Source organism: Ctenocephalides felis, unplaced genomic scaffold (assembly GCF_003426905.1).
Source record: "Ctenocephalides felis isolate EL2017-DRISC unplaced genomic scaffold, ASM342690v1 CF-g0.4_SCAFFOLD_01492, whole genome shotgun sequence".
In the NCBI taxonomy this organism is placed as follows: Eukaryota; Metazoa; Arthropoda; class Insecta; order Siphonaptera; family Pulicidae; genus Ctenocephalides; species Ctenocephalides felis.
This window is the reverse complement of record NW_020537646.1, coordinates 59,526,377-59,539,922: the sequence shown is the minus strand read 5'-3', so window position 1 is coordinate 59,539,922 and position 13,546 is coordinate 59,526,377. Positions and strand designations below refer to the sequence as shown.

The window sequence follows — 13,546 nt, the reverse complement described above, 5'->3', positions numbered from 1 at the left end:
ATTGTAATTGCGTTTACATAGGTGAAACTAGTCAGAACCTGCACAAAAGAACATCTCAACACAAAAACAATTCAAAAAATAAAAATCAGTATAAAACACAATTAACAGATCATATCAATGAACTCAAACATAGCATTGATTTTTCCAATCCCACGATCCTACACTTCGAAAATAATTTATTTAAAAGACGATTTAGCGAAGGTTGCTTAATATCTTTACACAAGGATACAGCCATAAATTTAAGAACTGACAACAATTCGCTTTGCAATGACTATAAAATAACTCTCGACTATTTTCAAAAACACCACCACATCTGAATGAAGCGTGTATTTTTATTATTTTATTATTTTACAAAAAACATGTCTGCCGGTCTTTTTTATACTTTCTCAAAAAAATTGTAAACACAATTCATTCAGTTTTTAGACGTTAGTCAATTTGTACACACTAGAATGTAAGCAAAAATTGTCTAAAAAAATTAATTAGTTTAAATGTTCCAATTATTAATAGCCTGGTTATCACAGTGTAATAGTGTAGTGTATTTTTGTATAATTAATTCTGTAAGTACTTATATATAAGTTATAACTTTATATTATTGCCTCCTACATCATATAAAATCTTTTAGTTTTCCACTGAATGACGGTCTCGATGAAGACCGAAACGTATGGATAAATAAAGTATTTAAAAACTACTTTAGTTTTTTTTCTTTACTTGGTGTTACTGCCCGATTCTAAATAACTCATCAGTATATATATATATATATATATATATATATATATATAAGTATATATATATATATATATATATATATATATATATATATATCTTGATATTGTTTGTTTCGACTTTGAAACATTATATGATACAGTTTTGCAGCCACAAGTCGAAAAATAAAACAAGAACTTTAATATATATATATATATATATATATATATATATATATATATATATATATATAAAGCAAGAGGTTTTTCTTCAGATGGTGAAATAATATGATAAAATTGTCAATTGACACGTAATACATTTTCCAAACTGACAACATGTTTGTTTGAAATAAGCTTTTTTATAATAAAATATATTATTTATTTTAAGTTTACAATTTTTTTAAAATTGTCATAACTAGACGTTATATCAATTTTTTATTTCATATTTATTTTTTCATGCAATTTTGTGTGTTTTTGTGTTATTTTTCAAAATTTATTTGTATGCACTGAAGATGGGTCAAATCAAGACCCGAAACGTATGTTCTCTAAATAAAAACATTTTCCAATAAAATTGTTTTTTAATTACTGGATGGATGCCCAAGAAACAATTTTATCATATATATATATATATATATATATATATATATATATATATATATATATATATATATATATATATATATATATCTATATATATATAAATCTCGTGTCACGATGTTGGTTTGCGATGGACGCCCAAACTACTGGACCGATTTTAAATTTTAATGGCTCATCGTGTGCATATATATCCAACTTAGGTTATAGGAAATTTTGAAAAGTAAATTTGAAACATAAATATATAATTTTCATAAATTTCTAAAAATTTTGACAGAAAATGACCAAAAAAAAACAAAACACTAAAATGACAAATGTCAAAATTAAAGGAAATTTGGATATATAATTTTTGAAAAAAAAATTTGACATTTCAAAAAATAAAATTCAAAAACATGTACATATATAGAAATATCCAACATTTATATCCAAATTTGATGAAATGCTGCATTCAAATTCACTGTTTATAGTTTTAAATCTAATTAAAAATCAATGCTTAAAAATTTAAATAAATGTTGACATGAAAAAAAAATTAAATGTCATCTGTCAATATTTATGAAAATAATTATATAAATAGATTTATGATTTAGATTTAATTGATTAGCTTACCAAATTATTTCGGAAACCAAACTTCATTAATTAAAGATTAGAGATCACAATAAAAAAGCGGCACTTGAATTTAAAAATAATCATAACCAAAATTTTGACATTTCACAAAAAAAAGAATGTTTAACGAGTTACTTCAATAAGACGCAAATAAATTAATTATTCCAAGTTATGTTATAGAAAATATTGCCTAACAAATTATAGATACAAAACAATATTGTAAAATAAATATTTTCAAAAAATTTTGACAGAAAATGGCCAAAAAAAAAAACAAAACACTAAAATGACAAATGTCAAAATTTATGGAAAATTTGAGTAAAAAAGATTTATGATTTTTGAAAAACAAAAATTGACAGTTCAGAAAATATAATTCAAAAACATGTACATATATAGATATATCCAACATTTATATCCAAATTAGATGAAATGCTATATTCAAAATCACAATTTATAGTTTTAAATCTAATTAAAAGTCAATGTTTATAAAATTGAAAAAATATTGACATGAAAATCGTCAAATGTCATTTGTCAAAATTTATGAAAATAATTATATAAATAGATTTACAATTTATATTTATTTGATTAGCTTACCATATTATTTCGGATACCAAAACTTCATCAAAACCTTATAGATCAGAGATCACAATAAAAAAGCGACATATTGAAGTTAAAATTAATCATAAACAAAAATTTGACATTTCACAAAAAAAATGTTTAACGACTTCAATAAGAAACAAATATACTTAATATAATTCCAAGTTATATTGCCGAACAAATTATAGATACAACACAATATTGTAAAATAAATATCATATATTAATTTTCGACCAAAAAGGAAATATTTTGACATTTACAAATATACTGCATATTGAATATATGAAATTGGCATTCACTAGCTGACCCGGCAAACGCTGTTTTGCCATCAAAAATATTTTTCCGCATTTCAGAAGTTCTTATAATATACATGATATATTAATAATAATGTTATATTTTTATTACACGAATTTCTTTACATTTTGATAATTAATTCGAACGCATCATAGTGCTTTGTTTATTTTAATTTTATTTATGTCAAATAGTGAAATATTTTCAATCAATGAATAAATTAGATTTTAGTCTGAATCATCGCAGTACCATTATCTAAATATATAATTTTTATATAAATATCCGATTTTTTACTTTTGCATTTAATTTAAAAATATTGAATGTCAATTTCACATATCCAATATGCACTAAATTTTTAAATGCCAAAATATTTCCTTTTTGGTTCGAAATTTAATATAATATGATATAATTTATATCTATAATTTGATTGCCAATATTGCCTATAACATAACTTGGAATAATTAATTTATTTGTATCTTATTGAAGTCGTTAAAAATTCATTTTTTTGAACTGTCAGAATTTTGTTTATGATTAATGTTAAATTCAATACGTCGCTTTTTTATTGTGATCTATAATGTTTTAATCACTTATCATATAAATTTTCGACTGCAAATTGATATTCATACTATCCCTGAAACTAACATGGATAAAGTTCTGAGAAATCCGAGTCCAAATCTATAAAATGTTTGATTTTTGGCACTTTTATTAATTTTTTATCAATTTTTGTACTGTAAAATAATGGATGATTATTTATCAAAATTGTAATATTTAGACTATAATTTTAGATGTATACTTTTTATTTTGGCATTGAATTATTTTCATTGAAATCAAGTGAAACATAAATATATTTATTTGATATTTATATAAAACATATAATTAAAATATGCATTAAAATCATATTGTCTATAAATGATATGTCATTTTATAAATAGTATTTATTACTTTGGTGCTTCATATGGGTATGAATTTGTAATAAAATATATTCTTTCTGACAAATAGTTAAAAACTTGTTATAATTTTCAAAATTATTTGACATTTCATACTTCAAAAATTAATTCACTCGCATCATAGCGTTTTGTTTATTATACTTTTGTCATGTCAAATACGTCAATATTTATTTATTATAAATTAATAATTATTTTAAGTGATCAATGAATATATTATATGCTTGTTAAATTCATAAAAAAGTGCAAATTCAACACGGGAATATTGTGGAAATAAATATTTTTTTACATAAAGATCTGATTTTTGACATTTGCATTTCATTTCAAATTAATTATAACTGTCAAAATATTTTCTTTTGGATCGAAATTTAATATAATATGATATAATATTTAGTTTGTCTAGTTTGTTTTTGTCAGATTGCAATGATACCTTCAGATTGTACTATTCCATTTAAGAGGTTACAATTTTCTGTATGATCTCAACTCATATAATAATAATATTTTATTTTAATTACACAAATTTCTTTACACTTCGATAATTAATTCCAACGCATGATGCAGGTGTTTTGTTTATTTTAATTTTGTTTATGTCATTTTTTTTAAAAATTAATGAATAAATCAGGTTTCAGTCTAAATTAACAAATCAGTATCTTCATCTGAATATACAATTTTTTATATAAATATTTGATTTTTTACATTTTCATTTAATTGAAAAATAGTGAATGCCAATTTCATATATTCAATATGCAGTATATTTGTAAATGTCAAAATATTTCCTTTTTGGTCGAAAATTAATATATGATATTTATTTTACAATATTGTGTTGTATCTATGTGTTCGGCAATATAACTTGGAATTATATTAAGTATATTTGTTTCTTATTGAAGTCTTATTGAAGAACTTGGAATTATATTAAGTATATTTGTTTCTTATTGAAGTCGTTAAACATTTTTTTTGTGAAATGTCAAATTTTTGTTTATGATTAATTTTAACTTCAATATGTCGCTTTTTTATTGTGATCTCTGATCTATAAGGTTTTGATGAAGTTTTGGTATCCGAAATAATTTGGTAAGCTAATCAAATAAATATAAATTGTAAATCTATTTATATAATCATTTTCATAAATTGTGACAAATGACATTTGACGATTTTCATGTCAATATTTATTCAAATTTATAAACATTGACTTTTAATTAGATTTAAAACTATAAATTGTGATTTTGAATATAGCATTTCATCTAATTTGGATATAAATGTTGGATATATCTATATATGTACATGTTTTTGAATTATATTTTCTGAACTGTCAATTTTTGTTTTTCAAAAATCATAAATCTTTTTTTCTCAAATTTTCCATAAATTTTGACATTTGTCATTTTAGTGTTTTGTTTTTTTTTGGCCATTTTCTGTCAAAATTTTTTGAAAATATTTATTTTACAATATTGTTTTGTATCTATAATTTGTTAGGCAATATTTTCTATAACATAACTTGGAATAATTAATTTATTTGCGTCTTATTGAAGTAACTCGTTAAACATTCTTTTTTTGTGAAATGTCAAAATTTTGGTTATGATTATTTTTAAATTCAAGTGCCGCTTTTTTATTGTGATCTCTAATCTATAATTAATGAAGTTTGGTTTCCGAAATAATTTGGTAAGCTAATCAATTAAATCTAAATCATAAATCTATTTATATAATTATTTTCATAAATATTAACAGATGACATTTAATTTTTTTTTCATGTCAACATTTATTTAAATTTTTAAGCATTGATTTTTAATTAGATTTAAAACTATAAACAGTGATTTTGAATGTAGCATTTCATCAAATTTGGATATAAATGTTGGATATTTCTATATATGTACATGTTTTTGAATTTTATTTTTTGAAATGTCAATTTTTTTTTTCAAAAATTATATATCCAAATTTCCTTTAATTTTGACATTTGTCATTTTAGTGTTTTGTTTTTTTTTTGGTCATTTTCTGTCAAAATTTTTAGAAATTTATAAAAATTATATATTTATATTTCAAATTTACTTTTCAAAATTTCCTATAACCTAAGTTGGATATATATGCACACGATGAGCCATTAAAATTTAAAATCGGTCCAGTAGTTTGGGCGTCCATCGCGAACCAACATCGTGACACGATTTATATATATATATATATATATATATATATATATATATACAAGTTTCGACATAGGATTTTATGTCATCATCAGTGGATATAAATATGGTCTTACATCAGTAGCTAGCGCATCGCACATAATTTTGCACTATCATATATACACTAGTGCAAATTTATGTGCCATGCGCTAGCTACTGATGTAAGACCATATTTATATCCACTGATGATAACATAAAATCCTATGTCGAAACGTTTGGAAAAATTAAAGATTAACTTCTAAATCTTTGCCTTTTATTTGATGTATGCCCTTGAAGAACTTACTCATATTTCTCAACATCAAAACTAACTTCTTTAACATATATATATATATATTTATTATATATATATATATATATATTAGAGATGGGTAACTCACTCCGGAGTTATCACTCCGATACAACTCCTCCCTTGGAGTGAATCCGAGTGGAGTTGTCTCACAGGATTTGCATATCCGACTTCCTTAAACTGGTATTAAATCTGTTAACTCGTACAGGCATTTAGTGTTTTTGTCGTTTTTGATTTGGGAAGGAAACGGTCACTTTCTTGTCTCGCAGGCAGTTTTATGACCTTTTTAGGTATAAAAGTCAAAATAAATACCATTGTGTATTTTCCAGAAAATACAAAAATGTTCCTTTAAAGATACAGAACAATGAAATTGTATTCAAGTGTGAATAGTTCAAATGTATAATTTATTGAATAGTAAAGGGTCATATTTCTAACTACGACAATCTTTGGCGTAACGAACGAAAATACATACATTTATTTATTATATATTATTATTTATTTATATATTGTTTTTCCATAGCCTGAAATAACAACACTTTAGAGTACAAAATTTATCAGTGATATCATTAGTATTTAAGCAGTAAAAATATTCAGTATCATATTATTACTTTTACACAATTATATAATTGTGTAAAAGTAATAATATGCTAATCGAACTACGCGATATAATATTAATTTTCAAATGGAAATAGCCGAAGAAAAATTTTGAAAGCAGAAGTATTATGTTTTGTTTTATAAATTACATAATTTTTATATAAAATTAATCCAAAAAATCAATTATTTTCTCATCAAAAGGAAATCATTAAATTGAATTTGATTCTCAAGTTTTGCGTTTTTACTTTGGTCAACACTGCTAAAAATACGAGTCACTGACTCGATCATCTGGTCGACCGAAAAATTTTACAATCCGTCATTTATTCGTGAATTTTTTAGAAAAATTATTTTATTGATAATGATTCATAAATTTTTATTTCAAATAATTAATCGGATTTGACAAATCCTTAGATACATAAACAGCTGACTATAGACCACATTTGTTTCGAATATTTCGGTTTCAAAATTGTCGGAGTCGTGGAGTTGTTTAGCAGATATAACTCCACCATGAAGCGGAGTCAAATCCGAGTCGATCCGGCTTCGGATATAATAAGCCCATCTCTAATATATATATATATATATATATATATATATATATATATATTTATTTCCAATAGCTCAATTTATTTTAATGCCAAGGGTTATCCAATAATTTTAGTCATACCTGTAGCTGTGGATGTATAAATGAATGATTATTTGTTTATTCACGACTAAAACATTGATTTTCCAAATTTATCACACAAAAAATCGTCTGCCTTTGTAATTTATAGCATAAGATATACGTATTGGAAATTGAAGTCTTTTAAAAGGTATAACATATTCAGAAAGAATTAATATATAGCATTCGCGGTATAGGTACAATATCACCTTGAATGTTTCTACCCAAAATAATTGCTTCAAAAATGTTGCCTATAATTTTTATAATTTCGTACCATATTTTAACTGGCTTTTAGTAATTTTAATCTCTAAAATACATTTTTCTCACGAATAATTCAATATACATTATTATTTAAGTTCATATTTGAAGTGAATTAATTTGTCAAATCCTGTTCGCATGTGCTCTATTCAACATAAAAGCGTTTGCTCTGCGAATTTTTTTACTATGCTCCAATTTGCTTGATATTTTGGAAATAGGCTAATCTTAATCTTAAGTTCAGAAGGGAAAACAATTTTTACTCCTTCACCACCCCCGGCTATAATTGGATTATAACTCTAATTCTGATTTTATCAGAACTTGTAATATACTATTTCAACGGTAATTAAATGAGGTACAACTTTCTCTATCATAAATTTTACCGTAACTTCTCTTATTTTGAGGGTTAAAGGGCTCGAACGACACTCTGGTTGGACAGCCGCGCACTCTTTAAACAATTATAACTCTATCAATATTTGTGTAACAAAAAAATAATAAAAAATTAGTCAGAAAAAACCCTTGAATTTCAGATATATAATGAGAAATTGGTTGTTTTTTTAATGGATTTTTTTCATGAAATCATGAGTTTTTTGAAAATCGTTTGTACTAAAGTTTGATGGTATTTTCTTGAATCCATCAAGATCTCTTAAGGGGTTAGGGGTACTTGGAATTTTTGAAAAATCGATTTTTATTTTTTTGCATTTTCATTAAGTGTAATATCTTGAAAATGCACTCTGAAAATTTCAAGTTGATCCGATGATTACTTTTTGAGTTATTGGACTCTTACCAGCGCGTTGACGCAAGTGGAAAGCTCGATACTTATACTCAAGATTATTCTCCCTCACCTCATGATGTTTTAAAAGCTTTTAAACCGATTTACGATGATCTCAGCAATGATAATTTACTTTCAAGATGTGTAGTTCAAGATTGAATCCATAATCAGAAAAAATTGACAACTCCAACTAACTAGTGTAAAAAATATGCCTAAAAACCGTGAATACTATCGTACAAATTTCTACTATCGTACAAATTGCTGAATACATATACATAATCATTATTATTGATTATGGATACCCTAGGACCTAATTGTGGCTATAATTCCCATTAGTATGCTGAAAAATTCGATGCTGCACGTGTGAAAGTGGCAGATCAGCGCGCCAACGAGAACACTCCGGGAGGCCAGAATGCTTCGTAGGCAACAGCAAATGGAAATTTTGGAAATTTGCACAATGACTGATGAACTATTATATGGTCCAGAAATAGATGACTCGGTTTAAGTAATTCAATAATTCGAATTTCTGTACGTAAATCCAATGTAAAACTTTAAACGCGTTTTTCTCAAAACTATGTTTTTTGAACCGGTGACCACTGTAACTCAAAAACCGCTTAGTAAATTTTAATGAAATTTATACAGCTCTTAGAATACATAATAAACTCGGGCCTGATTGAAAGATTTTTATTTTTTCAAAAATTTCAATTTTTTAAGACCATTTAACTGTTGATTTTTTACCCGAAAATCTAGATTTTTTTTTCTGATGCTGCCATTCTGTTAATTTTTGCAAAAAAAGAAAACCTTTGATCAGGCCCCGGATTATCTATTTATAAAACTATTTTTTTTATTAGATTGATTTTAGATGAATCTCTAAGGAGTTATGGTGGTCACCGCCAGGACCGTTTTCTAAAACAGGGTCAACAAAAACAGCTATAACTTTGGGAATATTTATTTTATTTTTCTGAAATCTTTGTTACTTCAAGTCAAAATATTGTATAATAATACCGTATTAATATTTTTGTAAAAAAACATCGTTTAATAACAAAAAAAATACACAAATTGCTCATTTTTTTGTGCCTCCAAGTATCCCTAACCCCTTAAACCCAGTTAATTCTAGATGGAATACGATATTATTTATTATTAATATTTTTAATTTTGGTGGAAATGGCACTCATAAACTATTTGATTCAAATGAAATTGTATGCGTCTTTTATTTGCATGATAGCTCACTCATTTTACATGCAGAAATACTCATTTTAAAGCTTATTTTGAGGACTATAAAACTCCATTTCATATTTAGCTTAATATTGTTACTAGAACACTATAAAACAGTGATTTATTAAGATATTAATTTATATAATTTTGGTCATTTCATTATTTTTGTTAAAATGTATATTTCTGAAGATATTAGTAAACAACGCTTTTAATTTTTCTTTAACGTTTAGTTAAACAATAATAATCTGTCGAATTGAATTTTAATATAGGGTATGTGATTACATTGAACTGACATTTCACAACCGTCAGACGCATGCGCAGAACTGCATCACTTGTCAAACGCATGTTGACTCTATTTTATTATATTATTTTAATTTTTGGCACATCTCAGCTGCTTTTCGGCATTAATAATATAGACATTAGATTTTCCTTATTTATAATCATGAATTTTTTATATTTTAATATTGCCTTAGCCTATAAGTGAATAGAAATGTTTGGCAAATGACAGACTTCATTTGTTTTTAACGTGAAACTGAGCTTCAAATATTTTCAAGGGCAAACAATGATAAGCGATTTTTTTGTATTTTTGTCCATTTATTTTTACAATCTAACTATATTTCTATAAATCTAAATATTCTAGAAAATTTCCCGAACAAACTTCATGAAAGGAAGATTCATGAAAATCCGAATTATAGTTTAGGAGGATTAATCATTCATACATAGTTACAGAAGAATTTTATATATAAGATATATATATATATATATATATATATATATATACTAGATGACCCGACAGACGTTCCACATCTACATTTTTTTTAATATGCTATACTAATATTTACACCATTCAGTTAAAAATAATAATTATTGTTTTTCGAATTACTATTTACACAAATATGAGTGATGTTAAATGTAGAACTGCTTATCTGCCTTGGTAACAACACCCAGAAATTGTTGTTACCAGGGCATATAAAGGTAACATCACGGTTATCATGAACAAAGTTGACTATATTTCCAAATTCAAGTCCCTCCTAGCTGATAACGAACCTATAAATTCAGATCCCACCGACCTTATAAATCGGAATACTTTGAAATTCATTGGTTCACTCATAGAAAGCAAGCAAATTCCCAAACCTCTCTCTCTACAATTAAAAACCTACAAACCCATTTCCTCAAAACCTTATTGTCTTCCCAACATTCACAAAGATGGTTTCCCTCTTCGACCAAAAGTTGCTGACTTAAATTCCCCTCTTGCAAATTATCCAAATTTATTAGTTCAATTTTATCCAATATCACTCATAATTCTCCCCATTTTGTCAAAAATTCTTTCGAACTCATTCCCAAACTTAACTCCCTCAATGTACCATCTGATTTTTCCTTTGTAAGTTTAGATGTTGTTTCCCTTTTCACTAACATTTCACCTGACCTTATTCTCTCTGCCATAGACCATAAATGGGTTGATATCAGCAAACACACAGATTTCAAATTTCTTGGTTTCTAAAATGTATTAAATTCATTACTTCCAATACTTATTTTTCGTTCAACGACTCCTTCTTTAAACAAAAATTTGGCACTCCAATGGGTTCCAGTGTGAGTGCCCCACTTGCTGAACTTTGTATGCAGTTCCTAGAGAACTCTACTCTTAATTAGTGTTAGAAGTATCGAGGCAAAAGATCGATATTGAGTACTTTGAAAAGTATCTAATCAAAATATCGATGCCAAAAAAATATCGTGGCGAAAGTATCGATAGTACTCAATATCGAATTTTGAGTAAAAAAGTATTAGTATTTTGCGTAAAAAAGAATCGAAATATAATTATTTCAAATACAATATAATTAATATAATTGCAAAAATTTTCTTAAATGTGATTCTATGCCGATTTCCGTGTTGATATCGGTATCGTCGCGCATACAACAATGATGCCGGTACGCATACAACGACGGATCTCTATTCACATAAACGACGGCAAATCACAATCGGGAATGAATGAATGAGAAATGATCTCATCGAGAGCGAATGACGAACAGTTCGGGCGTAACGGACTTTCGTTGCATTTATACGGATTTACATCCTAATTGCGCCTAAAGAAGTTTTACTTCAAAAATTCAAGCCGATTTTTATGGACCTTTTTTGGCCATATATATATAATGGTCTTAGAACTTACTGAAATATAACGGCCTTCGAAAAGTATTCTAATTTTAAAAATTCATCACAGTCACAGAAAGTGAGTAGTTTTTTTGACGCTTGTTAAAATTAAAATTAGACGTGTTTCTTGCTATAACGATAGAGTACTAGGTCGTGATGAACATACTGAACCATAAAAGTCCTACGGAAACTGGTTTAATTAACTAAAATTATTGGTTTGTGAAAATTTGTTTTTAGAAAATACTTTGAGTTAACGTTTTCGTTTGTTTTCTATTATGTGTAATAAATCTACTCAGAATACTTGTAATCACTCATAAATTAATTTATTTTTTATTGATTAAGTCGATTATTTACACATATCGGGAACTTCATGTAACTTGCCTCAAGGCAAAATACCAATACCAACTAGTTTAAATTGTTGTCTATTATAACTGGGAATATATCCCCTTTGATCGATTCCAAATGTAGATTATTAATTTAAATAAAATAAATACAAAAAATAATATAATTTAGAAAATGTTTTACAAATACCAATGAGTATATAATTATACAAATAAGTTCTTTCGAGCACCGAGTTTGAAAAAAATATGATTTGCAAAGTGTGCTATAACGACAAAAAATGCATTTTCGTAACATTGTAAAAAAGTTGATACTTTGAATTAGTAATTACACTTGCAACCCGTTTAATAACGGTGTGTATGAATAAAACTACAAATAAAACTACTTACTACACTTAAAAAATATTTATCTAGAACACCCTATTAAATTTAATTGAACATACTTTCAAAACCATTTGACATTGCGCTCCTACAAAAAATATTAAAGTAAAAATGTAAATTTTCTATGCGATTTTGAAATAATTTTTCGCCTTTTGCACAATCTTGAAATTAGCACAAATTTTTCGAGACTAAGACTGGCCAAATCCCTTTAGCCGTTTTAAAGCCTTATAATACCTAACATTTTACCGAGATCCATTTTTATATATAAGATATATAAGGGGTGTTATACGGCGTAACGGTTAGTCGTATTGCCTTGGGTCGATAGTCTTAAGGCTCCGCTCTGTAACTGACATCAATTTTCACTTGAAAATATTAGATTAAAAATATGTTTCCAATTGAACATAGCCCATTTAGAGCTTAGCTCAGCTCACAAACCTGCTCAAGGGTAATTACATTCGTAATAACTCTCTTCACAATAATTATTTGAGCACATATTAGTAAAAAAGTGGCATATTATTTTGTTTTGAACATTTCAAAATTTGTGGAATAATTTGAAAGTGAAATTATTAAAATGTGTTACGCTTAAATGTTTCAGACGATTGACCAGCTTACACCCGAAGAGAAATGGAGGTAAAAACATAATTATTGTTAATTATACTATTATTTTTATTGACCTTACTACTGCATAGTACTTACAGATTTTCTGCATATTTATTCTAGACATATTAATTTAATTATATGTTGATATTTTGAAAAAATCGAAAAAATATTTTATTATTATACAAATTATAGAATTGAAAAAAGTTAAATTATCATTGTTTCTTCTATTTTTAGATATGAGCATCAAAAATTGCATCAAAAACATGCCGGTCATGAATCTATGCATGCTGAAATGATCTTTATTTTGATTGCAACTGTAGTTATTTCTCAAATCTGTTTAATTGAATGGAAAAAGAGACATTATCACAGCTATTCTGTGAGTTCTACAAATGTTTCTGAAACTATAT

The 13,546-nt window shown here is 26.1% G+C and overlaps 1 protein-coding gene across 1 annotated transcript in view; it reads left to right on the top strand.

Moving 5' to 3' along the window:
- The window catches only part of LOC113369991 (RING finger protein 121), a 71,871-nt gene that overhangs the window by 6,368 nt on the left and 51,957 nt on the right, over positions 1–13,546 (top strand). The window contains exons 3-4 of the mRNA XM_026610628.1: positions 13,135–13,169; positions 13,374–13,515. Coding sequence (XP_026466413.1) covers positions 13,135–13,169; positions 13,374–13,515 — 177 coding nt within the window. The remainder of the gene's footprint in view (positions 1–13,134; positions 13,170–13,373; positions 13,516–13,546) is intronic.